This window comes from Gasterosteus aculeatus, chromosome 7, assembly GCF_964276395.1.
Source record: "Gasterosteus aculeatus chromosome 7, fGasAcu3.hap1.1, whole genome shotgun sequence".
NCBI classification, from domain to species: domain Eukaryota; kingdom Metazoa; phylum Chordata; class Actinopteri; order Perciformes; family Gasterosteidae; genus Gasterosteus; species Gasterosteus aculeatus.
Window position 1 is genome coordinate 25,487,378 of NC_135694.1, and position 23,837 is coordinate 25,511,214.

The window sequence follows — 23,837 nt, forward strand, 5'->3', positions numbered from 1 at the left end:
TTCAAGAAGTTGAAGGAAGCTCCGAGCTAGCCAGGAGTCGAACCTGGAATCTCCTGATTCGTAGTCAGACGCGTTAGCCATTGCGCCACTAGCCCTGTATGACAACTTGGCAGAATCCAAGAGTAACTGCATTTCATACGAGAGGGCGTTGTTACCAACTGTTAAAAGTCCAGCTGAAGGGACTGGCAACTCGCAGATGCTGCCGTGACCCGGATTCGAACCGGGGTTGCTGCGACCACAACGCAGAGTACTGACCACTATACGATCACGGCTGCTTGATGATCTTAGTGTAAATTTTTTACCTATACCACATGGGTAGATCTGAACGTCAAGATTACCTCTTTTGTAAATAAATGAGGTGAGTAACGAGTAGTTTTCCACTACTGCGATTCCGTTCTTCCCACAATCTGTTTTTTCAAAGAAAACAATTTTTCGAGAAGTTGAAGGAAGCTCCGAGCTAGCCAGGAGTCGAACCTGGAATCTCCTGATTCGTAGTCAGACGCGTTATCCATTGCGCCACTACCCCTTTATGACAACTTGGCAGAATCCAAGAGTAACTGCATTTCATACGAGAGGGCGTTGTTACCAACTGTTAAAAGTCCAGCTGAAGGGACTGGCAACTCGCAGATGCTGCCGTGACCCGGATTCGAACCGGGGTTGCTGCGACCACAACGCAGAGTACTAACCACTATACGATCACGGCTGCTTGATGAGTTTAGTGTCAATTTTTTACCTATACCACATGGGTAGATCTGAACGTCACACTTACCTCTTTTGTAAATAAATGAGGTGAGTAACGAGTAGTTTTCACTACTGCGATTGCATTCTTCTCACAATCTGTTTTTTCAAAGAAAAACGATTTGCAAGTAGAAATTTCCTGAGCACTCCAAAGAAGTTGAAGGAAGGTTCCAAGCTAGCCAGGAGTCGAACCTGGAATCTCCTGATTCGTAGTCAGACGCGTTATCCATTGCGCCACTAGCCCTGTATGACAACTTGGCAGAATCCAAGAGTAACTGCATTTCATACGAGAGGGCGTTGTTACCAACTGTTAAAAGTCCAGCTGAAGGGACTGGCAACTCGCAGATGCTGCCGTGACCCGGATTCGAACCGGGGTTGCTGCGACCACAACGCAGAGTACTGACCACTATACGATCACGGCTGCTTGATGATCTTAGTGTCAATTTTTTACCTATACCACATGGGTAGATCTGAACGTCACACTTACCTCTTTTGTAAATAAATGAGGTGAGTAACGAGTAGTTTTCCACTACTGCGATTCCGTTCTTCCCACAATCTGTTTTTTCAAAGAAAACAATTTTTCGAGAAGTTGAAGGAAGGTCCGAGCTAGCCAGGAGTCGAACCTAGAATCTCCTGATTCGTAGTCAGACGCGTTATCCATTGCGCCACTAGCCCTTTATGACAACTTGGCAGAATCCAAGAGCAACTGCATTTCATACGAGAGGGCGTTGTTACCAACTGTTAAAAGTCTAGCTGAAGGGACTGGCAACTCTCAGATGCTGCCGTGACCCGGATTTCGAACCGGGGTTGCTGCGACCACAACGCAGAGTACTGACCACTATACGATCACGGCTGCTTGATGATCTTAGTGTAAATTTTTTACCTATACCACATGGGTAGATCTGAACGTCAAGATTACCTCTTTTTTAAATAAATGAGGTGAGTAACGAGTAGTTTTCACTACTGCGATTGCATTCTTCTCACAATCTGTTTTTTTAAAGAAAAACGATTTGCAAGTAGAAATTTCCTGAGCACTCCAAAGAAGTTGAAGGAAGGTTCCAAGCTAGCCAGGAGTCAAACCTGGAATCTCCTGATTCGTAGTCAGACGCGTTATCCATTGCGCCACTAGCCCTGTATGACAACTTGGCAGAATCCAAGAGTAACTGCATTTCATACGAGAGGGCGTTGTTACCAACTGTTAAAAGTCCAGCTGAAGGGACTGGCAACTCGCAGATGCTGCCGTGACCCAGATTCGAACCAGGGTTGCTGCGACCACAACGCAGAGTACTGACCACTATACGATCACGGCTGCTTGATGATCTTAGTGTAAATTTTTTACCTATACCACATGGGTAGATCTGAACGTCAAGATTACCTCTTTTGTAAATAAATGAGGTGAGTAACGAGTAGTTTTCCACTACTGCGATTCCGTTCTTCCCACAATCTGTTTTTTCAAAGAAAACAATTATTCGAGAAGTTGAAGGAAGCTCCGAGCTAGCCAGGAGTCAAACCTGGAATCTCCTGATTCGTAGTCAGACTCGTTATCCATTGCGCCACTATACCTGTATGACAACTTGGCAGAATCCAAGAGTAACTGCATTTCATACGAGAGGGCGTTGTTACCAACTGTTAAAAGTCCAGCTGAAGGGACTGGCAACTCGCAGATGCTGCCGTGACCCAGATTCGAACCGGGGTTGCTGCGACCACAACGCAGAGTACTAACCACTATACGATCACGGCTGCTTGATGAGTTTAGTGTCAATTTTTTACCTATACCACATGGGTAGATCTGAACGTCAAACTTACCTCTTTTGTAAATAAATGAGGTGAGTAACGAGTAGTTTTCCACTACTGCGATTCCGTTCTTCCCACAATCTGTTTTTTCAAAGAAAACAATTTTTCGAGAAGTTGAAGGAAGGTCCGAGCTAGCCAGGAGTCGAACCTAGAATCTCCTGATTCGTAGTCAGACGCGTTATCCATTGCGCCACTAGCCCTTTATGACAACTTGGCAGAATCCAAGAGCAACTGCATTTCATACGAGAGGGCGTTGTTACCAACTGTTAAAAGTCTAGCTGAAGGGACTGGCAACTCTCAGATGCTGCCGTGACCCGGATTTCGAACCGGGGTTGCTGCGACCACAACGCAGAGTACTGACCACTATACGATCACGGCTGCTTGATGATCTTAGTGTAAATTTTTTACCTATACCACATGGGTAGATCTGAACGTCAAGATTACCTCTTTTGTAAATAAATGAGGTGAGTAACGAGTAGTTTTCCACTACTGCGATTCCGTTCTTCCCACAATCTGTTTTTTCAAAGAAAACAATTTTTCGAGAAGTTGAAGGAAGGTCCGAGCTAGCCAGGAGTCAAACCTGGAATCTCCTGATTCGTAGTCAGACTCGTTATCCATTGCGCCACTATACCTGTATGACAACTTGGCAGAATCCAAGAGTAACTGCATTTCATACGAGAGGGCGTTGTTACCAACTGTTAAAAGTCCAGCTGAAGGGACTGGCAACTCGCAGATGCTGCCGTGACCCGGATTCGAACCGGGGTTGCTGCGACCACAACGCAGAGTACTAACCACTATACGATCACGGCTGCTTGATGAGTTTAGTGTCAATTTTTTACCTATACCACATGGGTAGATCTGAACGTCACACTTACCTCTTTTTTAAATAAATGAGGTGAGTAACGAGTAGTTTTCACTACTGCGATTGCATTCTTCTCACAATCTGTTTTTTTAAAGAAAAACGATTTGCAAGTAGAAATTTCCTGAGCACTCCAAAGAAGTTGAAGGAAGGTTCCAAGCTAGCCAGGAGTCAAACCTGGAATCTCCTGATTCGTAGTCAGACGCGTTATCCATTGCGCCACTAGCCCTGTATGACAACTTGGCAGAATCCAAGAGTAACTGCATTTCATACGAGAGGGCGTTGTTACCAACTGTTAAAAGTCCAGCTGAAGGGACTGGCAACTCGCAGATGCTGCCGTGACCCGGATTCGAACCGGGGTTGCTGCGACCACAACGCAGAGTACTGACCACTATACGATCACGGCTGCTTGATGATCTTAGTGTCAATTTTTTACCTATACCACATGGGTAGATCTGAACGTCAAGATTACCTCTTTTGTAAATAAATGAGGTGAGTAACGAGTAGTTTTCCACTACTGCGATTCCGTTCTTCCCACAATCTGTTTTTTCAAAGAAAACAATTTTTCGAGAAGTTGAAGGAAGCTCCAAGCTAGCCAGGAGTCGAACCTGGAATCTCCTGATTCGTAGTCAGACGCGTTATCCATTGCGCCACTAGCCCTGTATGACAAGTTGGCAGAATCCAAGAGTAACTGCATTTCATACGAGAGGGCGTTGTTACCAACTGTTAAAAGTCCAGCTGAAGGGACTGGCAACTCGCAGATGCTGCCGTGACCCGGATTCGAACCGGGGTTGCTGCGACCACAACGCAGAGTACTAACCACTATACGATCACGGCTGCTTGATGAGTTTAGTGTCAATTTTTTACCTATACCACATGGATAGATCTGAACGTCACACTTACCTCTTTTGTAAATAAATGAGGTGAGTAACGAGTAGTTTTCACTACTGCGATTGCATTCTTCTCACAATCTGTTTTTTCAAAGAAAACAATTTTTCGAGAAGTTGAAGGAAGGTCCGAGCTAGCCAGGAGTCGAACCTGGAATCTCCTGATTCGTAGTCAGACGCGTTATCCATTGCGCCACTACCCCTTTATGACAACTTGGCAGAATCCAAGAGTAACTGCATTTCATACGAGAGGGCGTTGTTACCAACTGTTAAAAGTCCAGCTGAAGGGACTGGCAACTCGCAGATGCTGCCGTGACCCGGATTCGAACCGGGGTTGCTGCGACCACAACGCAGAGTACTAACCACTATACGATCACGGCTGCTTGATGAGTTTAGTGTCAATTTTTTACCTATACCACATGGGTAGATCTGAACGTCACACTTACCTCTTTTGTAAATAAATGAGGTGAGTAACGAGTAGTTTTCACTACTGCGATTGCATTCTTCTCACAATCTGTTTTTTCAAAGAAAAACGATTTGCAAGTAGAAATTTCCTGAGCACTCCAAAGAAGTTGAAGGAAGGTTCCAAGCTAGCCAGGAGTCGAACCTGGAATCTCCTGATTCGTAGTCAGACGCGTTATCCATTGCGCCACTAGCCCTGTATGACAACTTGGCAGAATCCAAGAGTAACTGCATTTCATACGAGAGGGCGTTGTTACCAACTGTTAAAAGTCCAGCTGAAGGGACTGGCAACTCGCAGATGCTGCCGTGACCCGGATTCGAACCGGGGTTGCTGCGACCACAACGCAGAGTACTGACCACTATACGATCACGGCTGCTTGATGATCTTAGTGTCAATTTTTTACCTATACCACATGGGTAGATCTGAACGTCACACTTACCTCTTTTGTAAATAAATGAGGTGAGTAACGAGTAGTTTTCCACTACTGCGATTCCGTTCTTCCCACAATCTGTTTTTTCAAAGAAAACAATTTTTCGAGAAGTTGAAGGAAGGTCCGAGCTAGCCAGGAGTCGAACCTGGAATCTCCTGATTCGTAGTCAGACGCGTTATCCATTGCGCCACTAGCCCTGTATGACAACTTGGCAGAATCCAAGAGTAACTGCATTTCATACGAGAGGGCGTTGTTACCAACTGTTAAAAGTCCAGCTGAAGGGACTGGCAACTCGCAGATGCTGCCGTGACCCGGATTCGAACCGGGGTTGCTGCGACCACAACGCAGAGTACTAACCACTATACGATCACGGCTGCTTGATGAGTTTAGTGTCAATTTTTTACCTATACCACATGGGTAGATCTGAACGTCACACTTACCTCTTTTTTAAATAAATGAGGTGAGTAACGAGTAGTTTTCACTACTGCGATTGCATTCTTCTCACAATCTGTTTTTTCAAAGAAAAACGATTTGCAAGTAGAAATTTCCTGAGCACTCCAAAGAAGTTGAAGGAAGGTTCCAAGCTAGCCAGGAGTCAAACCTGGAATCTCCTGATTCGTAGTCAGACGCGTTATCCATTGCGCCACTAGCCCTGTATGACAACTTGGCAGAATCCAAGAATAACTGCATTTCATACGAGAGGGCGTTGTTACCAACTGTTAAAAGTCCAGCTGAAGGGACTGGCAACTCGCAGATACTGCCGTGACCCAGATTCGAACCAGGGTTGCTGCGACCACAACGCAGAGTACTGACCACTATACGATCACGGCTGCTTGATGATCTTAGTGTAAATTTTTTACCTATACCACATGGGTAGATCTGAACGTCAAGATTACCTCTTTTGTAAATAAATGAGGTGAGTAACGAGTAGTTTTCCACTACTGCGATTCCGTTCTTCCCACAATCTGTTTTTTCAAAGAAAACAATTTTTCGAGAAGTTGAAGGAAGGTCCGAGCTAGCCAGGAGTCGAACCTGGAATCTCCTGATTCGTAGTCAGACGCGTTATCCATTGCGCCACTAGCCCTGTATGACAACTTGGCAGAATCCAAGAGTAACTGCATTTCATACAAGAGGGCGTTGTTACCAACTGTTAAAAGTCCAGCTAAAGGGAATGGCAACTCGCAGATGCTGCCGTGACCCGGATTCGAACCGGGGTTGCTGCGACCACAACGCAGAGTACTGACCACTATACGATCACGGCTGCTTGATGATTTTAGTGTAAATTTTTTACCTATACCACATGGGTAGATCTGAACGTCAAGATTACCTCTTTTGTAAATAAATGAGGTGAGTAACGAGTAGTTTTCCACTACTGCGATTCCGTTCTTCCCACAATCTGTTTTTTCAAAGAAAACAATTTTTCGAGAAGTTGAAGGAAGCTCCGAGCTAGCCAGGAGTCGAACCTGGAATCTCCTGATTCGTAGTCAGACGCGTTATCCATTGCGCCACTACCCCTTTATGACAACTTGGCAGAATCCAAGAGTAACTGCATTTCATACGAGAGGGCGTTGTTACCAACTGTTAAAAGTCCAGCTGAAGGGACTGGCAACTCGCAGATGCTGCCGTGACCCGGATTCGAACCGGGGTTGCTGCGACCACAACGCAGAGTACTAACCACTATACGATCACGGCTGCTTGATGAGTTTAGTGTCAATTTTTTACCTATACCACATGGGTAGATCTGAACGTCACACTTACCTCTTTTGTAAATAAATGAGGTGAGTAACGAGTAGTTTTCACTACTGCGATTGCATTCTTCTCACAATCTGTTTTTTCAAAGAAAAACGATTTGCAAGTAGAAATTTCCTGAGCACTCCAAAGAAGTTGAAGGAAGGTTCCAAGCTAGCCAGGAGTCGAACCTGGAATCTCCTGATTCGTAGTCAGACGCGTTATCCATTGCGCCACTAGCCCTGTATGACAACTTGGCAGAATCCAAGAGTAACTGCATTTCATACGAGAGGGCGTTGTTACCAACTGTTAAAAGTCCAGCTGAAGGGACTGGCAACTCGCAGATGCTGCCGTGACCCGGATTCGAACCGGGGTTGCTGCGACCACAACGCAGAGTACTGACCACTATACGATCACGGCTGCTTGATGATCTTAGTGTCAATTTTTTACCTATACCACATGGGTAGATCTGAACGTCACACTTACCTCTTTTGTAAATAAATGAGGTGAGTAACGAGTAGTTTTCCACTACTGCGATTCCGTTCTTCCCACAATCTGTTTTTTCAAAGAAAACAATTTTTCGAGAAGTTGAAGGAAGGTCCGAGCTAGCCAGGAGTCGAACCTAGAATCTCCTGATTCGTAGTCAGACGCGTTATCCATTGCGCCACTAGCCCTTTATGACAACTTGGCAGAATCCAAGAGCAACTGCATTTCATACGAGAGGGCGTTGTTACCAACTGTTAAAAGTCTAGCTGAAGGGACTGGCAACTCTCAGATGCTGCCGTGACCCGGATTTCGAACCGGGGTTGCTGCGACCACAACGCAGAGTACTGACCACTATACGATCACGGCTGCTTGATGATCTTAGTGTAAATTTTTTACCTATACCACATGGGTAGATCTGAACGTCAAGATTACCTCTTTTTTAAATAAATGAGGTGAGTAACGAGTAGTTTTCACTACTGCGATTGCATTCTTCTCACAATCTGTTTTTTTAAAGAAAAACGATTTGCAAGTAGAAATTTCCTGAGCACTCCAAAGAAGTTGAAGGAAGGTTCCAAGCTAGCCAGGAGTCAAACCTGGAATCTCCTGATTCGTAGTCAGACGCGTTATCCATTGCGCCACTAGCCCTTTATGACAACTTGGCAGAATCCAAGAGCAACTGCATTTCATACGAGAGGGCGTTGTTACCAACTGTTAAAAGTCTAGCTGAAGGGACTGGCAACTCTCAGATGCTGCCGTGACCCGGATTTCGAACCGGGGTTGCTGCGACCACAACGCAGAGTACTGACCACTATACGATCACGGCTGCTTGATGATCTTAGTGTAAATTTTTTACCTATACCACATGGGTAGATCTGAACGTCAAGATTACCTCTTTTGTAAATAAATGAGGTGAGTAACGAGTAGTTTTCCACTACTGCGATTCCGTTCTTCCCACAATCTGTTTTTTCAAAGAAAACAATTTTTCGAGAAGTTGAAGGAAGGTCCGAGCTAGCCAGGAGTCAAACCTGGAATCTCCTGATTCGTAGTCAGACTCGTTATCCATTGCGCCACTATACCTGTATGACAACTTGGCAGAATCCAAGAGTAACTGCATTTCATACGAGAGGGCGTTGTTACCAACTGTTAAAAGTCCAGCTGAAGGGACTGGCAACTCGCAGATGCTGCCGTGACCCGGATTCGAACCGGGGTTGCTGCGACCACAACGCAGAGTACTAACCACTATACGATCACGGCTGCTTGATGAGTTTAGTGTCAATTTTTTACCTATACCACATGGGTAGATCTGAACGTCACACTTACCTCTTTTGTAAATAAATGAGGTGAGTAACGAGTAGTTTTCACTACTGCGATTGCATTCTTCTCACAATCTGTTTTTTCAAAGAAAAACGATTTGCAAGTAGAAATTTCCTGAGCACTCCAAAGAAGTTGAAGGAAGGTTCCAAGCTAGCCAGGAGTCGAACCTGGAATCTCCTGATTCGTAGTCAGACGCGTTATCCATTGCGCCACTAGCCCTGTATGACAACTTGGCAGAATCCAAGAGTAACTGCATTTCATACGAGAGGGCGTTGTTACCAACTGTTAAAAGTCCAGCTGAAGGGACTGGCAACTCGCAGATGCTGCCGTGACCCGGATTCGAACCGGGGTTGCTGCGACCACAACGCAGAGTACTGACCACTATACGATCACGGCTGCTTGATGATCTTAGTGTCAATTTTTTACCTATACCACATGGGTAGATCTGAACGTCACACTTACCTCTTTTGTAAATAAATGAGGTGAGTAACGAGTAGTTTTCCACTACTGCGATTCCGTTCTTCCCACAATCTGTTTTTTCAAAGAAAACAATTTTTCGAGAAGTTGAAGGAAGGTCCGAGCTAGCCAGGAGTCGAACCTGGAATCTCCTGATTCGTAGTCAGACGCGTTATCCATTGCGCCACTAGCCCTGTATGACAACTTGGCAGAATCCAAGAGTAACTGCATTTCATACGAGAGGGCGTTGTTACCAACTGAGAACAGAGTATTCCGTTCTTCCCACAATCTGTTTTTTCAAAGAAAACAATTTTTCGAGAAGTTGAAGGAAGCTCCGAGCTAGCCAGGAGTCGAACCTGGAATCTCCTGATTCGTAGTCAGACGCGTTATCCATTGCGCCACTAGCCCTGTATGACAACTTGGCAGAATCCAAGAGTAACTGCATTTCATACGAGAGGGCGTTGTTACCAACTGTTAAAAGTCCAGCTGAAGGGACTGGCAACTCGCAGATGCTGCCGTGACCCAGATTCGAACCGGGGTTGCTGCGACCACAACGCAGAGTACTAACCACTATACGATCACGGCTGCTTGATGAGTTTAGTGTCAATTTTTTACCTATACCACATGGGTAGATCTGAACGTCAAACTTACCTCTTTTGTAAATAAATGAGGTGAGTAACGAGTAGTTTTCCACTACTGCGATTCCGTTCTTCCCACAATCTGTTTTTTCAAAGAAAACAATTTTTCGAGAAGTTGAAGGAAGCTCCAAGCTAGCCAGGAGTCGAACCTGGAATCTCCTGATTCGTAGTCAGACGCGTTATCCATTGCGCCACTAGCCCTGTATGACAAGTTGGCAGAATCCAAGAGTAACTGCATTTCATACGAGAGGGCGTTGTTACCAACTGTTAAAAGTCCAGCTGAAGGGACTGGCAACTCGCAGATGCTGCCGTGACCCGGATTCGAACCGGGGTTGCTGCGACCACAACGCAGAGTACTAACCACTATACGATCACGGCTGCTTGATGAGTTTAGTGTCAATTTTTTACCTATACCACATGGATAGATCTGAACGTCACACTTACCTCTTTTGTAAATAAATGAGGTGAGTAACGAGTAGTTTTCACTACTGCGATTGCATTCTTCTCACAATCTGTTTTTTCAAAGAAAACAATTTTTCGAGAAGTTGAAGGAAGGTCCGAGCTAGCCAGGAGTCGAACCTGGAATCTCCTGATTCGTAGTCAGACGCGTTATCCATTGCGCCACTACCCCTTTATGACAACTTGGCAGAATCCAAGAGTAACTGCATTTCATCCGAGAGGGCGTTGTTACCAACTGTTAAAAGTCCAGCTGAAGGGACTGGCAACTCGCAGATGCTGCCGTGACCCGGATTCGAACCGGGGTTGCTGCGACCACAACGCAGAGTACTAACCACTATACGATCACGGCTGCTTGATGAGTTTAGTGTCAATTTTTTACCTATACCACATGGGTAGATCTGAACGTCACACTTACCTCTTTTGTAAATAAATGAGGTGAGTAACGAGTAGTTTTCACTACTGCGATTGCATTCTTCTCACAATCTGTTTTTTCAAAGAAAAACGATTTGCAAGTAGAAATTTCCTGAGCACTCCAAAGAAGTTGAAGGAAGGTCCAAGCTAGCCAGGAGTCGAACCTGGAATCTCCTGATTCGTAGTCAGACGCGTTATCCATTGCGCCACTAGCCCTGTATGACAACTTGGCAGAATCCAAGAGTAACTGCATTTCATACGAGAGGGCGTTGTTACCAACTGTTAAAAGTCCAGCTGAAGGGACTGGCAACTCGCAGATGCTGCCGTGACCCGGATTCGAACCGGGGTTGCTGCGACCACAACGCAGAGTACTGACCACTATACGATCACGGCTGCTTGATGATCTTAGTGTCAATTTTTTACCTATACCACATGGGTAGATCTGAACGTCACACTTACCTCTTTTGTAAATAAATGAGGTGAGTAACGAGTAGTTTTCCACTACTGCGATTCCGTTCTTCCCACAATCTGTTTTTTCAAAGAAAACAATTTTTCGAGAAGTTGAAGGAAGGTCCGAGCTAGCCAGGAGTCGAACCTGGAATCTCCTGATTCGTAGTCAGACGCGTTATCCATTGCGCCACTAGCCCTGTATGACAACTTGGCAGAATCCAAGAGTAACTGCATTTCATACGAGAGGGCGTTGTTACCAACTGTTAAAAGTCCAGCTGAAGGGACTGGCAACTCGCAGATGCTGCCGTGACCCGGATTCGAACATGGGTTGCTGCGACCACAACGCAGAGTACTAACCACTATACGATCACGGCTGCTTGATGAGTTTAGTGTCAATTTTTTACCTATACCACATGGGTAGATCTGAACGTCACACTTACCTCTTTTTTAAATAAATGAGGTGAGTAACGAGTAGTTTTCACTACTGCGATTGCATTCTTCTCACAATCTGTTTTTTTAAAGAAAAACGATTTGCAAGTAGAAATTTCCTGAGCACTCCAAAGAAGTTGAAGGAAGGTTCCAAGCTAGCCAGGAGTCAAACCTGGAATCTCCTGATTCGTAGTCAGACGCGTTATCCATTGCGCCACTAGCCCTGTATGACAACTTGGCAGAATCCAAGAGTAACTGCATTTCATACGAGAGGGCGTTGTTACCAACTGTTAAAAGTCCAGCTGAAGGGACTGGCAACTCTCAGATGCTGCCGTGACCCGGATTCGAACCGGGGTTGCTGCGACCACAACGCAGAGTACTGACCACTATACGATCACGGCTGCTTGATGATCTTAGTGTCAATTTTTTACCTATACCACATGGGTAGATCTGAACGTCAAGATTACCTCTTTTGTAAATAAATGAGGTGAGTAACGAGTAGTTTTCCACTACTGCGATTCCGTTCTTCCCACAATCTGTTTTTTCAAAGAAAACAATTTTTCGAGAAGTTGAAGGAAGCTCCGAGCTAGCCAGGAGTCGAACCTGGAATCTCCTGATTCGTAGTCAGACGCGTTATCCATTGCGCCACTAGCCCTGTATGACATCTTGGCAGAATCCAAGAGTAACTGCATTTCATACGAGAGGGCGTTGTTAACAACTGTTAAAAGTCCAGCTGAAGGGACTGGCAACTCGCAGATGCTGCCGTGACCCGGATTCGAACCGGGGTTGCTGCGACCACAACGCAGAGTACTAACCACTATACGATCACGGCTGCTTGATGAGTTTAGTGTCAATTTTTTACCTATACCACATGGGTAGATCTGAACGTCACACTTACCTCTTTTGTAAATAAATGAGGTGAGTAACGAGTAGTTTTCCACTACTGCGATTCCGTTCTTCCCACAATCTGTTTTTTCAAAGAAAACAATTTTTCGAGAAGTTGAAGGAAGCTCCAAGCTAGCCAGGAGTCGAACCTGGAATCTCCTGATTCGTAGTCAGACGCGTTATCCATTGCGCCACTAGCCCTGTATGACAAGTTGGCAGAATCCAAGAGTAACTGCATTTCATACGAGAGGGCGTTGTTACCAACTGTTAAAAGTCCAGCTGAAGGGACTGGCAACTCGCAGATGCTGCCGTGACCCGGATTCGAACCGGGGTTGCTGCGACCACAACGCAGAGTACTAACCACTATACGATCACGGCTGCTTGATGAGTTTAGTGTCAATTTTTTACCTATACCACATGGATAGATCTGAACGTCACACTTACCTCTTTTGTAAATAAATGAGGTGAGTAACGAGTAGTTTTCACTACTGCGATTGCATTCTTCTCACAATCTGTTTTTTCAAAGAAAACAATTTTTCGAGAAGTTGAAGGAAGCTCCGAGCTAGCCAGGAGTCGAACCTGGAATCTCCTGATTCGTAGTCAGACGCGTTATCCATTGCGCCACTACCCCTTTATGACAACTTGGCAGAATCCAAGAGTAACTGCATTTCATACGAGAGGGCGTTGTTACCAACTGTTAAAAGTCCAGCTGAAGGGACTGGCAACTCGCAGATGCTGCCGTGACCCGGATTCGAACCAGGGTTGCTGCGACCACAACGCAGAGTACTAACCACTATACGATCACGGCTGCTTGATGAGTTTAGTGTCAATTTTTTACCTATACCACATGGGTAGATCTGAACGTCACACTTACCTCTTTTTTAAATAAATGAGGTGAGTAACGAGTAGTTTTCACTACTGCGATTGCATTCTTCTCACAATCTGTTTTTTTAAAGAAAAACAATTTGCAAGTAGAAATTTCCTGAGCACTCCAAAGAAGTTGAAGGAAGGTTCCAAGCTAGCCAGGAGTCAAACCTGGAATCTCCTGATTCGTAGTCAGACGCGTTATCCATTGCGCCACTAGCCCTGTATGACAACTTGGCAGAATCCAAGAGTAACTGCATTTCATACGAGAGGGCGTTGTTACCAACTGTTAAAAGTCCAGCTGAAGGGACTGGCAACTCTCAGATGCTGCCGTGACCCGGATTCGAACCGGGGTTGCTGCGACCACAACGCAGAGTACTGACCACTATACGATCACGGCTGCTTGATGATCTTAGTGTCAATTTTTTACCTATACCACATGGGTAGATCTGAACGTCAAGATTACCTCTTTTGTAAATAAATGAGGTGAGTAACGAGTAGTTTTCCACTACTGCGATTCCGTTCTTCCCACAATCTGTTTTTTCAAAGAAAACAATTTTTCGAGAAGTTGAAGGAAGCTCCGAGCTAGCCAGGAGTCGAACCTGGAATCTCCTGATTCGTAGTCAGACGCGTTATCCATTGCGCCACTAGCCCTGTATGACATCTTGGCAGAATCCAAGAGTAACTGCATTTCATACGAGAGGGCGTTGTTAACAACTGTTAAAAGTCCAGCTGAAGGGACTGGCAACTCGCAGATGCTGCCGTGACCCGGATTCGAACCGGGGTTGCTGCGACCACAACGCAGAGTACTAACCACTATACGATCACGGCTGCTTGATGAGTTTAGTGTCAATTTTTTACCTATACCACATGGGTAGATCTGAACGTCACACTTACCTCTTTTGTAAATAAATGAGGTGAGTAACGAGTAGTTTTCCACTACTGCGATTCCGTTCTTCCCACAATCTGTTTTTTCAAAGAAAACAATTTTTCGAGAAGTTGAAGGAAGCTCCGAGCTAGCCAGGAGTCGAACCTGGAATCTCCTGATTCGTAGTCAGACGCGTTATCCATTGCGCCACTACCCCTTTATGACAACTTGGCAGAATCCAAGAGTAACTGCATTTCATACGAGAGGGCGTTGTTACCAACTGTTAAAAGTCCAGCTGAAGGGACTGGCAACTCGCAGATGCTGCCGTGACCCGGATTCGAACCAGGGTTGCTGCGACCACAACGCAGAGTACTAACCACTATACGATCACGGCTGCTTGATGAGTTTAGTGTCAATTTTTTACCTATACCACATGGGTAGATCTGAACGTCACACTTACCTCTTTTGTAAATAAATGAGGTGAGTAACGAGTAGTTTTCACTACTGCGATTGCATTCTTCTCACAATCTGTTTTTTCAAAGAAAAACGATTTGCAAGTAGAAATTTCCTGAGCACTCCAAAGAAGTTGAAGGAAGGTTCCGAGCTAGCCAGGAGTCGAACCTGGAATCTCCTGATTCGTAGTCAGACGCGTTATCCATTGCGCCACTAGCCCTGTATGACAACTTGGCAGAATCCAAGAGTAACTGCATTTCATACGAGAGGGCGTTGTTACCAACTGTTAAAAGTCCAGCTGAAGGGACTGGCAACTCGCAGATGCTGCCGTGACCCGGATTCGAACCGGGGATGCTGCGACCACAACGCAGAGTACTGACCACTATACGATCACGGCTGCTTGATGATCTTAGTGTCAATTTTTTACCTATACCACATGGGTAGATCTGAACGTCACACTTACCTCTTTTGTAAATAAATGAGGTGAGTAACGAGTAGTTTTCCACTACTGCGATTCCGTTCTTCCCACAATCTGTTTTTTCAAAGAAAACAATTTTTCGAGAAGTTGAAGGAAGGTCCGAGCTAGCCAGGAGTCAAACCTGGAATCTCCTGATTCGTAGTCAGACGCGTTATCCATTGCACCACTAGCCCTGTATGACAACTTGGCAGAATCCAAGAGTAACTGCATTTCATACGAGAGGGCGTTGTTACCAACTGTTAAAAGTCCAGCTGAAGGGACTGGCAACTCGCAGATGCTGCCGTGACCCGGATTCGAACCGGGGTTGCTGCGACCACAACGCAGAGTACTAACCACTATACGATCACGGCTGCTTGATGAGTTTAGTGTCAATTTTTTACCTATACCACATGGGTAGATCTGAACGTCACACTTACCTCTTTTTTAAATAAATGAGGTGAGTAACGAGTAGTTTTCACTACTGCGATTGCATTCTTCTCACAATCTGTTTTTTCAAAGAAAAACGATTTGCAAGTAGAAATTTCCTGAGCACTCCAAAGAAGTTGAAGGAAGGTTCCAAGCTAGCCAGGAGTCAAACCTGGAATCTCCTGATTCGTAGTCAGACGCGTTATCCATTGCGCCACTAGCCCTGTATGACAACTTGGCAGAATCCAAGAGTAACTGCATTTCATACGAGAGGGCGTTGTTACCAACTGTTAAAAGTCCAGCTGAAGGGACTGGCAACTCGCAGATGCTGCCGTGACCCAGATTCGAACCGGGGTTGCTGCGACCACAACGCAGAGTACTGACCACTATACGATCACGGCTGCTTGATGATCTTAGTGTAAATTTTTTACCTATACCACATGGATAGATCTGAACGTCAAGATTACCTCTTTTGTAAATAAATGAGGTGAGTAACGAGTAGTTTTCCACTACTGCAATTCCGTTCTTCCCACAATCTGTTTTTTCAAAGAAAACAATTTTTCGAGAAGTTGAAGGAAGCTCCGAGCTAGCCAGGAGTCAAACCTGGAATCTCCTGATTCGTAGTCAGACGCGTTATCCATTGCGCCACTAGCCCTGTATGACAACTTGGCAGAATCCAAGAGTAACTGCATTTCATACGAGAGGGCGTTGTTACCAACTGTTAAAAGTCCAGCTGAAGGGACTGGCAACTCGCAGATGCTGCCGTGACCCAGATTCGAACCGGGGTTGCTGCGACCACAACGCAGAGTACTAACCACTATACGATCACGGCTGCTTGATGAGTTTAGTGTCAATTTTTTACCTATACCACATGGGTAGATCTGAACGTCACACTTACCTCTTTTGTAAATAAATGAGGTGAGTAACGAGTAGTTTTCCACTACTGCGATTCCGTTCTTGCCACAATCTGTTTTTTCAAAGAAAACAATTTTTCGAGAAGTTGAAGGAAGGTCCGAGCTAGCCAGGAGTCAAACCTGGAATCTCCTGATTCGTAGTCAGACGCGTTATCCATTGCGCCACTAGCCCTGTATGACAACTTGGCAGAATCCAAGAGTAACTGCATTTCATACGAGAGGGCGTTGTTACCAACTGTTAAAAGTCCAGCTGAAGGGACTGGCAACTCGCAGATGCTGCCGTGACCCGGATTCGAACCGGGGTTGCTGCGACCACAACGCAGAGTACTAACCACTATACGATCACGGCTGCTTGATGAGTTTAGTGTCAATTTTTTACCTATACCACATGGGTAGATCTGAACGTCACACTTACCTCTTTTTTAAATAAATGAGGTGAGTAACGAGTAGTTTTCACTACTGCGATTGCATTCTTCTCACAATCTGTTTTTTCAAAGAAAAACGATTTGCAAGTAGAAATTTCCTGAGCACTCCAAAGAAGTTGAAGGAAGGTTCCAAGCTAGCCAGGAGTCAAACCTGGAATCTCCTGATTCGTAGTCAGACGCGTTATCCATTGCGCCACTAGCCCTGTATGACAACTTGGCAGAATCCAAGAGTAACTGCATTTCATACGAGAGGGCGTTGTTACCAACTGTTAAAAGTCCAGCTGAAGGGACTGGCAACTCGCAGATGCTGCCGTGACCCAGATTCGAACCGGGGTTGCTGCGACCACAACGCAGAGTACTGACCACTATACGATCACGGCTGCTTGATGATCTTAGTGTAAATTTTTTACCTATACCACATGGGTAGATCTGAACGTCAAGATTACCTCTTTTGTAAATAAATGAGGTGAGTAACGAGTAGTTTTCCACTACTGCGATTCCGTTCTTCCCACAATCTGTTTTTTCAAAGAAAACAATTTTTCGAGAAGTTGAAGGAAGCTCCGAGCTAGCCAGGAGTCAAACCTGGAATCTCCTGATTCGTAGTCAGACGCGTTATCCATTGCGCCACTAGCCCTGTATGACAACTTGGCAGAATCCAAGAGTAACTGCATTTCATACGAGAGGGCGTTGTTACCAACTGTTAAAAGTCCAGCTGAAGGGACTGGCAACACGCAGATGATGCCGTGACCCAGATTCGAACCGGGGTTGCTGCGACCACAACGCAGAGTACTAACCACTATACGATCACGGCTGCTTGATGAGTTTAGTGTCAATTTTTTACCTATACCACATGGGTAGATCTGAACGTCAAACTTACCTCTTTTGTAAATAAATGAGGTGAGTAACGAGTAGTTTTCCACTACTGCGATTCCGTTCTTCCCACAATCTGTTTTTTCAAAGAAAACAATTTTTCGAGAAGTTGAAGGAAGGTCCGAGCTAGCCAGGAGTCGAACCTAGAATCTCCTGATTCGTAGTCAGACGCGTTATCCATTGCGCCACTAGCCCTTTATGACAACTTGGCAGAATCCAAGAGCAACTGCATTTCATACGAGAGGGCGTTGTTACCAACTGTTAAAAGTCTAGCTGAAGGGACTGGCAACTCTCAGATGCTGCCGTGACCCGGATTTCGAACCGGGGTTGCTGCGACCACAACGCAGAGTACTGACCACTATACGATCACGGCTGCTTGATGATCTTAGTGTAAATTTTTTACCTATACCACATGGGTAGATCTGAACGTCAAGATTACCTCTTTTGTAAATAAATGAGGTGAGTAACGAGTAGTTTTCCACTACTGCGATTCCGTTCTTCCCACAATCTGTTTTTTCAAAGAAAACAATTTTTCGAGAAGTTGAAGGAAGGTCCGAGCTAGCCAGGAGTCAAACCTGGAATCTCCTGATTCGTAGTCAGACGCGTTATCCATTGCGCCACTACCCCTTTATGACAACTTGGCAGAATCCAAGAGTAACTGCATTTCATACGAGAGGGCGTTGTTACCAACTGTTAAAAGTCCAGCTGAAGGGACTGGCAACACGCAGATGATGCCGTGACCCAGATTCGAACCGGGGTTGCTGCGACCACAACGCAGAGTACTAACCACTATACGATCACGGCTGCTTGATGAGTTTAGTGTCAATTTTTTACCTATACCACATGGGTAGATCTGAACGTCAAACTTACCTCTTTTGTAAATAAATGAGGTGAGTAACGAGTAGTTTTCCACTACTGCGATTCCGTTCTTCCCACAATCTGTTTTTTCAAAGAAAACAATTTTTCGAGAAGTTGAAGGAAGGTCCGAGCTAGCCAGGAGTCGAACCTAGAATCTCCTGATTCGTAGTCAGACGCGTTATCCATTGCGCCACTAGCCCTTTATGACAACTTGGCAGAATCCAAGAGCAACTGCATTTCATACGAGAGGGCGTTGTTACCAACTGTTAAAAGTCTAGCTGAAGGGACTGGCAACTCTCAGATGCTGCCGTGACCCGGATTTCGAACCGGGGTTGCTGCGACCACAACGCAGAGTACTGACCACTATACGATCACGGCTGCTTGATGATCTTAGTGTAAATTTTTTACCTATACCACATGGGTAGATCTGAACGTCAAGATTACCTCTTTTGTAAATAAATGAGGTGAGTAACGAGTAGTTTTCCACTACTGCGATTCCGTTCTTCCCACAATCTGTTTTTTCAAAGAAAACAATTTTTCGAGAAGTTGAAGGAAGGTCCGAGCTAGCCAGGAGTCAAACCTGGAATCTCCTGATTCGTAGTCAGACGCGTTATCCATTGCGCCACTACCCCTTTATGACAACTTGGCAGAATCCAAGAGTAACTGCATTTCATACGAGAGGGCGTTGTTACCAACTGTTAAAAGTCCAGCTGAAGGGACTGGCAACTCGCAGATGCTGCCGTGACCCGGATTCGAACCGGGGTTGCTGCGACCACAACGCAGAGTACTAACCACTATACGATCACGGCTGCTTGATGAGTTTAGTGTCAATTTTTTACCTATACCACATGGGTAGATCTGAACGTCACACTTACCTCTTTTGTAAATAAATGAGGTGAGTAACGAGTAGTTTTCACTACTGCGATTGCATTCTTCTCACAATCTGTTTTTTCAAAGAAAAACGATTTGCAAGTAGAAATTTCCTGAGCACTCCAAAGAAGTTGAAGGAAGGTTCCGAGCTAGCCAGGAGTCGAACCTGGAATCTCCTGATTCGTAGTCAGACGCGTTATCCATTGCGCCACTAGCCCTGTATGACAACTTGGCAGAATCCAAGAGTAACTGCATTTCATACGAGAGGGCGTTGTTACCAACTGTTAAAAGTCCAGCTGAAGGGACTGGCAACTCGCAGATGCTGCCGTGACCCGGATTCGAACCGGGGTTGCTGCGACCACAACGCAGAGTACTGACCACTATACGATCACGGCTGCTTGATGATCTTAGTGTCAATTTTTTACCTATACCACATGGGTAGATCTGAACGTCAAGATTACCTCTTTTGTAAATAAATGAGGTGAGTAACGAGTAGTTTTCCACTACTGCGATTCCGTTCTTCCCACAATCTGTTTTTTCAAAGAAAACAATTTTTCGAGAAGTTGAAGGAAGCTCCGAGCTAGCCAGGAGTCGAACCTGGAATCTCCTGATTCGTAGTCAGACGCGTTATCCATTGCGCCACTACCCCTTTATGACAACTTGGCAGAATCCAAGAGTAACTGCATTTCATACGAGAGGGCGTTGTTACCAACTGTTAAAAGTCCAGCTGAAGGGACTGGCAACTCGCAGATGCTGCCGTGACCCAGATTCGAACCGGGGTTGCTGCGACCACAACGCAGAGTACTAACCACTATACGATCACGGCTGCTTGATGAGTTTAGTGTCAATTTTTTACCTATACCACATGGGTAGATCTGAACGTCAAACTTACCTCTTTTGTAAATAAATGAGGTGAGTAACGAGTAGTTTTCCACTACTGCGATTCCGTTCTTCCCACAATCTGTTTTTTCAAAGAAAACAATTTTTCGAGAAGTTGAAGGAAGGTCCGAGCTAGCCAGGAGTCGAACCTAGAATCTCCTGATTCGTAGTCAGACGCGTTATCCATTGCGCCACTAGCCCTTTATGACAACTTGGCAGAATCCAAGAGCAACTGCATTTCATACGAGAGGGCGTTGTTACCAACTGTTAAAAGTCTAGCTGAAGGGACTGGCAACTCTCAGATGCTGCCGTGACCCGGATTTCGAACCGGGGTTGCTGCGACCACAACGCAGAGTACTGACCACTATACGATCACGGCTGCTTGATGATCTTAGTGTAAATTTTTTACCTATACCACATGGGTAGATCTGAACGTCAAGATTACCTCTTTTGTAAATAAATGAGGTGAGTAACGAGTAGTTTTCCACTACTGCGATTCCGTTCTTCCCACAATCTGTTTTTTCAAAGAAAACAATTTTTCGAGAAGTTGAAGGAAGGTCCGAGCTAGCCAGGAGTCAAACCTGGAATCTCCTGATTCGTAGTCAGACGCGTTATCCATTGCGCCACTACCCCTTTATGACAACTTGGCAGAATCCAAGAGTAACTGCATTTCATACGAGAGGGCGTTGTTACCAACTGTTAAAAGTCCAGCTGAAGGGACTGGCAACTCGCAGATGCTGCCGTGACCCGGATTCGAACAGGGGTTGCTGCGACCACAACGCAGAGTACTAACCACTATACGATCACGGCTGCTTGATGATTTTAGTGTCAATTTTTTACCTATACCACATGGGTAGATCTGAACGTCACACTTACCTCTTTTGTAAATAAATGAGGTGAGTAACGAGTAGTTTTCACTACTGCGATTGCATTCTTCTCACAATCTGTTTTTTCAAAGAAAAACGATTTGCAAGTAGAAATTTCCTGAGCACTCCAAAGAAGTTGAAGGAAGGTTCCGAGCTAGCCAGGAGTCGAACCTGGAATCTCCTGATTCGTAGTCAGACGCGTTATCCATTGCGCCACTAGCCCTGTATGACAACTTGGCAGAATCCAAGAGTAACTGCATTTCATACGAGAGGGCGTTGTTACCAACTGTTAAAAGTCCAGCTGAAGGGACTGGCAACTCGCAGATGCTGCCGTGACCCGGATTCGAACCGGGGTTGCTGCGACCACAACGCAGAGTACTAACCACTATACGATCACGGCTGCTTGATGATCTTAGTGTAAATTTTTTACCTATACCACATGGGTAGATCTGAACGTCAAGATTACCTCTTTTGTAAATAAATGAGGTGAGTAACGAGTAGTTTTCCACTACTGCGATTCCGTTCTTCCCACAATCTGTTTTTTCAAAGAAAACAATTTTTCGAGAAGTTGAAGGAAGGTCCGAGCTAGCCAGGAGTCGAACCTCGAATCAGACGCGTTATCCATTGCGCCACTAGCCCTGTATGACAACTTGGCAGAATCCAAGAGCAACTGCATTTCATACGAGAGGGCGTTGTTACAAACTCTTCTTTGTTCTGTTTCCTTACGTTTTTGAGTAGGAAGCTGTTGCTTTGCTGTCCGGATGTACATTCATGCCACCAAGGTCTATAGTGACTCTGGCTCGGGCCACTTTCCTGCTCTGTGACCTGAGAGGAGTACACAGCATCCCACTTCTTGAACTGACACAGAAACTTTTGAAAAAGCAGGTACATAATCACAAAATGTATAATCACACACAACTGTTGAAAAACTTGGCAAAGCATTTAACATTAGTGCATTTATTACTCTATTCCCTTTTCTTTCAGCTGTGTGTTTTGGGTCAGAGTTGGGTATTGGATGATGGAAAAACGTTTTCTACTTCTGGACCCTTTAACATCTACCTACCTTACCTTAACCTACTGGATCAGACAACTGTGCAAATGGGTAATAACAAATTATTTGATACTTTTATGCAGTTGAATCAGGACAAAGTGTCACTAACTACATTATTAACAAACTCCCTTTCTCAATAGCAGTTTTTATCGGCTAACAATTCATGATTTGCACTTAACATTAAAGTATGGAACATATACCTAGCTACAGTACATCATTAAGATATATAATATTACACATTCAATTGAGCATATACATATATCAAACTAACAATATTGCCCTTATTAATGAGTTAGCTTCTTAGTTTGTTGACTAAGTGATCTTATTTTTTTTCTATAAAATGTTAGAAACTATTGCCATATGCTGGTCACAGTCTCAGGCCCTGTATCTTAAATTACACACAATCAAAAAGCTGAATGCATTTAGTATAATCTTGAAGAAAGGTAACAAATAAAAGTACAGTAACATCAGAGAATTTCCATTTGAATGAATTCATTGATTAATCAATTAACAGAATTGTTGCAGATTAATTTTTGTCCAATTAAATATTCCCACCTCATTAAACCCTAAATCAACAGTCAACATGCAAACAATAAACAAGGCTTATTTCGGTGGAATGGTAATATAGTTTAGTTCAAATGTATATTTTGTAGCTACTTATTTTTCAAAAGTGACAAAAAATGAGCATATAGGCCTTGTGATTGAAGAGATATTCCTGATGTATTTTGGTATACTATTGTTATTATTAATTCTTATTTTTTAAAGGGATGGCGCTTGGAGTTTGGAGGTTGACTAATTGTTTCAGCTGTGCTCTATTTTCGGAAAATTACTTTTGGCAATGTATATGCAAACTCTATATCTTGGACTGTTTCTGCAGATCAAATCCTGGATTGTAGCGGAAGGCAAATACCAATCCCTGCCCAGTCATCACAATCCAGCACCAGGCAGCATTCAAACCAGTCAGGCCAGATTGGGATAGAATCGAAAGCACCAGTTTCATCTCTGTAAATCCAAAGTAGCAGCAGTTCAGCCTCACATGCTCAGCCAGATAAGCAGAGTGGAATTGCACTCTTAATGCACTCAACGTTATGCTTTCAATCCATCTTTAGGTGACAGTCTCTTTTGACTTGATTAACGAATACAATATTTTTGTTATGTTTTTCTTTTTTATTGTTTTTGGATCCTGAAGAAGAGAAAGAATAACTTTTGTTGATTTTAGAAATAAATCGATGGTGAAATGAATAAAGTCTCTTATTGAAGCAGGGGTTTTCTGTGACTACTTGCATGTGCATATGTATTCTGATCATCTCTGGATATATATCCTGCACATAACAAACTGAAAAATATTGTGTCTCTTATTTGTTTAATGTTTTAGTTATTACATTTTTTTATTATCAATATTATAATTATAATGTTAGGCTTATATTGATAATATAAAACGGATCTTTAAACTCTTATTACAGTTTGATTGACAGAAAAGTGTAAATGTAAAGAATCCTACGGTCTGTTATGTATATTTTCAGTTACCATATGTTGTCATAGTCTATAGTGGAAATTGATGATATTGTTTTTGCAATGTACATATAATCGTCATCAATGATTTTTTTTT

The 23,837-nt window shown here is 44.3% G+C and overlaps 1 protein-coding gene and 74 non-coding genes across 79 annotated transcripts in view; 1 reads left to right on the forward strand and 74 right to left on the reverse strand.

The window, feature by feature from the left end:
* Positions 1-23,474, forward strand: part of cfap54 (cilia and flagella associated 54) — a 174,569-nt gene extending 151,095 nt beyond the window's left edge. For all 5 annotated transcript variants that reach the window (XM_040179797.2, XM_078106700.1, XM_040179798.2 and 2 more), the window contains 3 exons: positions 21,916-22,062; positions 22,162-22,279; positions 23,106-23,474. In XM_040179797.2, the coding sequence (XP_040035731.2) occupies positions 21,916-22,062; positions 22,162-22,279; positions 23,106-23,236 (396 nt within the window). In that variant the 3' untranslated portion in view covers positions 23,237-23,474. The remainder of the gene's footprint in view (positions 1-21,915; positions 22,063-22,161; positions 22,280-23,105) is intronic.
* trnar-acg (transfer RNA arginine (anticodon ACG)) lies at positions 23-95 on the reverse strand. The gene has a single exon. It is a non-coding gene; the product is annotated as a tRNA-Arg (tRNA).
* On the reverse strand, positions 201-272 carry trnah-gug (transfer RNA histidin (anticodon GUG)). Its single transcript has one exon. It is a non-coding gene; the product is annotated as a tRNA-His (tRNA).
* Positions 454-526, reverse strand: trnar-acg (transfer RNA arginine (anticodon ACG)). Its single transcript has one exon. It is a non-coding gene; the product is annotated as a tRNA-Arg (tRNA).
* trnah-gug (transfer RNA histidin (anticodon GUG)) lies at positions 632-703 on the reverse strand. The gene has a single exon. It is a non-coding gene; the product is annotated as a tRNA-His (tRNA).
* Positions 910-982, reverse strand: trnar-acg (transfer RNA arginine (anticodon ACG)). Its single transcript has one exon. It is a non-coding gene; the product is annotated as a tRNA-Arg (tRNA).
* On the reverse strand, positions 1,088-1,159 carry trnah-gug (transfer RNA histidin (anticodon GUG)). Its single transcript has one exon. It is a non-coding gene; the product is annotated as a tRNA-His (tRNA).
* On the reverse strand, positions 1,341-1,413 carry trnar-acg (transfer RNA arginine (anticodon ACG)). The gene has a single exon. It is a non-coding gene; the product is annotated as a tRNA-Arg (tRNA).
* trnar-acg (transfer RNA arginine (anticodon ACG)) lies at positions 1,798-1,870 on the reverse strand. The gene has a single exon. It is a non-coding gene; the product is annotated as a tRNA-Arg (tRNA).
* trnar-acg (transfer RNA arginine (anticodon ACG)) lies at positions 2,660-2,732 on the reverse strand. The gene has a single exon. It is a non-coding gene; the product is annotated as a tRNA-Arg (tRNA).
* trnah-gug (transfer RNA histidin (anticodon GUG)) lies at positions 3,270-3,341 on the reverse strand. Its single transcript has one exon. It is a non-coding gene; the product is annotated as a tRNA-His (tRNA).
* trnar-acg (transfer RNA arginine (anticodon ACG)) lies at positions 3,548-3,620 on the reverse strand. The gene has a single exon. It is a non-coding gene; the product is annotated as a tRNA-Arg (tRNA).
* Positions 3,726-3,797, reverse strand: trnah-gug (transfer RNA histidin (anticodon GUG)). Its single transcript has one exon. It is a non-coding gene; the product is annotated as a tRNA-His (tRNA).
* On the reverse strand, positions 3,979-4,051 carry trnar-acg (transfer RNA arginine (anticodon ACG)). Its single transcript has one exon. It is a non-coding gene; the product is annotated as a tRNA-Arg (tRNA).
* trnah-gug (transfer RNA histidin (anticodon GUG)) lies at positions 4,157-4,228 on the reverse strand. Its single transcript has one exon. It is a non-coding gene; the product is annotated as a tRNA-His (tRNA).
* trnar-acg (transfer RNA arginine (anticodon ACG)) lies at positions 4,409-4,481 on the reverse strand. The gene has a single exon. It is a non-coding gene; the product is annotated as a tRNA-Arg (tRNA).
* trnah-gug (transfer RNA histidin (anticodon GUG)) lies at positions 4,587-4,658 on the reverse strand. Its single transcript has one exon. It is a non-coding gene; the product is annotated as a tRNA-His (tRNA).
* trnar-acg (transfer RNA arginine (anticodon ACG)) lies at positions 4,865-4,937 on the reverse strand. The gene has a single exon. It is a non-coding gene; the product is annotated as a tRNA-Arg (tRNA).
* Positions 5,043-5,114, reverse strand: trnah-gug (transfer RNA histidin (anticodon GUG)). The gene has a single exon. It is a non-coding gene; the product is annotated as a tRNA-His (tRNA).
* Positions 5,296-5,368, reverse strand: trnar-acg (transfer RNA arginine (anticodon ACG)). The gene has a single exon. It is a non-coding gene; the product is annotated as a tRNA-Arg (tRNA).
* trnah-gug (transfer RNA histidin (anticodon GUG)) lies at positions 5,474-5,545 on the reverse strand. Its single transcript has one exon. It is a non-coding gene; the product is annotated as a tRNA-His (tRNA).
* On the reverse strand, positions 5,752-5,824 carry trnar-acg (transfer RNA arginine (anticodon ACG)). Its single transcript has one exon. It is a non-coding gene; the product is annotated as a tRNA-Arg (tRNA).
* trnar-acg (transfer RNA arginine (anticodon ACG)) lies at positions 6,183-6,255 on the reverse strand. The gene has a single exon. It is a non-coding gene; the product is annotated as a tRNA-Arg (tRNA).
* trnah-gug (transfer RNA histidin (anticodon GUG)) lies at positions 6,361-6,432 on the reverse strand. Its single transcript has one exon. It is a non-coding gene; the product is annotated as a tRNA-His (tRNA).
* trnar-acg (transfer RNA arginine (anticodon ACG)) lies at positions 6,614-6,686 on the reverse strand. The gene has a single exon. It is a non-coding gene; the product is annotated as a tRNA-Arg (tRNA).
* trnah-gug (transfer RNA histidin (anticodon GUG)) lies at positions 6,792-6,863 on the reverse strand. The gene has a single exon. It is a non-coding gene; the product is annotated as a tRNA-His (tRNA).
* trnar-acg (transfer RNA arginine (anticodon ACG)) lies at positions 7,070-7,142 on the reverse strand. Its single transcript has one exon. It is a non-coding gene; the product is annotated as a tRNA-Arg (tRNA).
* Positions 7,248-7,319, reverse strand: trnah-gug (transfer RNA histidin (anticodon GUG)). The gene has a single exon. It is a non-coding gene; the product is annotated as a tRNA-His (tRNA).
* trnar-acg (transfer RNA arginine (anticodon ACG)) lies at positions 7,501-7,573 on the reverse strand. The gene has a single exon. It is a non-coding gene; the product is annotated as a tRNA-Arg (tRNA).
* On the reverse strand, positions 7,958-8,030 carry trnar-acg (transfer RNA arginine (anticodon ACG)). Its single transcript has one exon. It is a non-coding gene; the product is annotated as a tRNA-Arg (tRNA).
* On the reverse strand, positions 8,568-8,639 carry trnah-gug (transfer RNA histidin (anticodon GUG)). The gene has a single exon. It is a non-coding gene; the product is annotated as a tRNA-His (tRNA).
* Positions 8,846-8,918, reverse strand: trnar-acg (transfer RNA arginine (anticodon ACG)). Its single transcript has one exon. It is a non-coding gene; the product is annotated as a tRNA-Arg (tRNA).
* Positions 9,024-9,095, reverse strand: trnah-gug (transfer RNA histidin (anticodon GUG)). The gene has a single exon. It is a non-coding gene; the product is annotated as a tRNA-His (tRNA).
* Positions 9,277-9,349, reverse strand: trnar-acg (transfer RNA arginine (anticodon ACG)). The gene has a single exon. It is a non-coding gene; the product is annotated as a tRNA-Arg (tRNA).
* trnar-acg (transfer RNA arginine (anticodon ACG)) lies at positions 9,491-9,563 on the reverse strand. Its single transcript has one exon. It is a non-coding gene; the product is annotated as a tRNA-Arg (tRNA).
* Positions 9,922-9,994, reverse strand: trnar-acg (transfer RNA arginine (anticodon ACG)). The gene has a single exon. It is a non-coding gene; the product is annotated as a tRNA-Arg (tRNA).
* trnah-gug (transfer RNA histidin (anticodon GUG)) lies at positions 10,100-10,171 on the reverse strand. Its single transcript has one exon. It is a non-coding gene; the product is annotated as a tRNA-His (tRNA).
* trnar-acg (transfer RNA arginine (anticodon ACG)) lies at positions 10,352-10,424 on the reverse strand. Its single transcript has one exon. It is a non-coding gene; the product is annotated as a tRNA-Arg (tRNA).
* Positions 10,530-10,601, reverse strand: trnah-gug (transfer RNA histidin (anticodon GUG)). The gene has a single exon. It is a non-coding gene; the product is annotated as a tRNA-His (tRNA).
* On the reverse strand, positions 10,807-10,879 carry trnar-acg (transfer RNA arginine (anticodon ACG)). Its single transcript has one exon. It is a non-coding gene; the product is annotated as a tRNA-Arg (tRNA).
* On the reverse strand, positions 10,985-11,056 carry trnah-gug (transfer RNA histidin (anticodon GUG)). The gene has a single exon. It is a non-coding gene; the product is annotated as a tRNA-His (tRNA).
* Positions 11,238-11,310, reverse strand: trnar-acg (transfer RNA arginine (anticodon ACG)). Its single transcript has one exon. It is a non-coding gene; the product is annotated as a tRNA-Arg (tRNA).
* On the reverse strand, positions 11,694-11,766 carry trnar-acg (transfer RNA arginine (anticodon ACG)). Its single transcript has one exon. It is a non-coding gene; the product is annotated as a tRNA-Arg (tRNA).
* On the reverse strand, positions 11,872-11,943 carry trnah-gug (transfer RNA histidin (anticodon GUG)). Its single transcript has one exon. It is a non-coding gene; the product is annotated as a tRNA-His (tRNA).
* On the reverse strand, positions 12,125-12,197 carry trnar-acg (transfer RNA arginine (anticodon ACG)). Its single transcript has one exon. It is a non-coding gene; the product is annotated as a tRNA-Arg (tRNA).
* trnah-gug (transfer RNA histidin (anticodon GUG)) lies at positions 12,303-12,374 on the reverse strand. Its single transcript has one exon. It is a non-coding gene; the product is annotated as a tRNA-His (tRNA).
* trnar-acg (transfer RNA arginine (anticodon ACG)) lies at positions 12,556-12,628 on the reverse strand. Its single transcript has one exon. It is a non-coding gene; the product is annotated as a tRNA-Arg (tRNA).
* Positions 12,734-12,805, reverse strand: trnah-gug (transfer RNA histidin (anticodon GUG)). Its single transcript has one exon. It is a non-coding gene; the product is annotated as a tRNA-His (tRNA).
* On the reverse strand, positions 12,986-13,058 carry trnar-acg (transfer RNA arginine (anticodon ACG)). Its single transcript has one exon. It is a non-coding gene; the product is annotated as a tRNA-Arg (tRNA).
* On the reverse strand, positions 13,164-13,235 carry trnah-gug (transfer RNA histidin (anticodon GUG)). The gene has a single exon. It is a non-coding gene; the product is annotated as a tRNA-His (tRNA).
* trnar-acg (transfer RNA arginine (anticodon ACG)) lies at positions 13,442-13,514 on the reverse strand. The gene has a single exon. It is a non-coding gene; the product is annotated as a tRNA-Arg (tRNA).
* Positions 13,620-13,691, reverse strand: trnah-gug (transfer RNA histidin (anticodon GUG)). The gene has a single exon. It is a non-coding gene; the product is annotated as a tRNA-His (tRNA).
* trnar-acg (transfer RNA arginine (anticodon ACG)) lies at positions 13,873-13,945 on the reverse strand. Its single transcript has one exon. It is a non-coding gene; the product is annotated as a tRNA-Arg (tRNA).
* Positions 14,051-14,122, reverse strand: trnah-gug (transfer RNA histidin (anticodon GUG)). The gene has a single exon. It is a non-coding gene; the product is annotated as a tRNA-His (tRNA).
* On the reverse strand, positions 14,304-14,376 carry trnar-acg (transfer RNA arginine (anticodon ACG)). The gene has a single exon. It is a non-coding gene; the product is annotated as a tRNA-Arg (tRNA).
* Positions 14,482-14,553, reverse strand: trnah-gug (transfer RNA histidin (anticodon GUG)). The gene has a single exon. It is a non-coding gene; the product is annotated as a tRNA-His (tRNA).
* Positions 14,760-14,832, reverse strand: trnar-acg (transfer RNA arginine (anticodon ACG)). The gene has a single exon. It is a non-coding gene; the product is annotated as a tRNA-Arg (tRNA).
* Positions 14,938-15,009, reverse strand: trnah-gug (transfer RNA histidin (anticodon GUG)). Its single transcript has one exon. It is a non-coding gene; the product is annotated as a tRNA-His (tRNA).
* On the reverse strand, positions 15,191-15,263 carry trnar-acg (transfer RNA arginine (anticodon ACG)). Its single transcript has one exon. It is a non-coding gene; the product is annotated as a tRNA-Arg (tRNA).
* Positions 15,369-15,440, reverse strand: trnah-gug (transfer RNA histidin (anticodon GUG)). Its single transcript has one exon. It is a non-coding gene; the product is annotated as a tRNA-His (tRNA).
* trnar-acg (transfer RNA arginine (anticodon ACG)) lies at positions 15,647-15,719 on the reverse strand. Its single transcript has one exon. It is a non-coding gene; the product is annotated as a tRNA-Arg (tRNA).
* trnar-acg (transfer RNA arginine (anticodon ACG)) lies at positions 16,078-16,150 on the reverse strand. Its single transcript has one exon. It is a non-coding gene; the product is annotated as a tRNA-Arg (tRNA).
* trnar-acg (transfer RNA arginine (anticodon ACG)) lies at positions 16,509-16,581 on the reverse strand. Its single transcript has one exon. It is a non-coding gene; the product is annotated as a tRNA-Arg (tRNA).
* On the reverse strand, positions 16,687-16,758 carry trnah-gug (transfer RNA histidin (anticodon GUG)). The gene has a single exon. It is a non-coding gene; the product is annotated as a tRNA-His (tRNA).
* On the reverse strand, positions 16,965-17,037 carry trnar-acg (transfer RNA arginine (anticodon ACG)). Its single transcript has one exon. It is a non-coding gene; the product is annotated as a tRNA-Arg (tRNA).
* Positions 17,396-17,468, reverse strand: trnar-acg (transfer RNA arginine (anticodon ACG)). The gene has a single exon. It is a non-coding gene; the product is annotated as a tRNA-Arg (tRNA).
* trnar-acg (transfer RNA arginine (anticodon ACG)) lies at positions 17,827-17,899 on the reverse strand. The gene has a single exon. It is a non-coding gene; the product is annotated as a tRNA-Arg (tRNA).
* On the reverse strand, positions 18,690-18,762 carry trnar-acg (transfer RNA arginine (anticodon ACG)). The gene has a single exon. It is a non-coding gene; the product is annotated as a tRNA-Arg (tRNA).
* trnah-gug (transfer RNA histidin (anticodon GUG)) lies at positions 19,300-19,371 on the reverse strand. Its single transcript has one exon. It is a non-coding gene; the product is annotated as a tRNA-His (tRNA).
* Positions 19,578-19,650, reverse strand: trnar-acg (transfer RNA arginine (anticodon ACG)). Its single transcript has one exon. It is a non-coding gene; the product is annotated as a tRNA-Arg (tRNA).
* On the reverse strand, positions 19,756-19,827 carry trnah-gug (transfer RNA histidin (anticodon GUG)). Its single transcript has one exon. It is a non-coding gene; the product is annotated as a tRNA-His (tRNA).
* Positions 20,009-20,081, reverse strand: trnar-acg (transfer RNA arginine (anticodon ACG)). The gene has a single exon. It is a non-coding gene; the product is annotated as a tRNA-Arg (tRNA).
* On the reverse strand, positions 20,440-20,512 carry trnar-acg (transfer RNA arginine (anticodon ACG)). Its single transcript has one exon. It is a non-coding gene; the product is annotated as a tRNA-Arg (tRNA).
* On the reverse strand, positions 21,328-21,400 carry trnar-acg (transfer RNA arginine (anticodon ACG)). The gene has a single exon. It is a non-coding gene; the product is annotated as a tRNA-Arg (tRNA).
* trnah-gug (transfer RNA histidin (anticodon GUG)) lies at positions 21,506-21,577 on the reverse strand. Its single transcript has one exon. It is a non-coding gene; the product is annotated as a tRNA-His (tRNA).
* Positions 23,475-23,837: the final 363 nt, after the last annotated feature.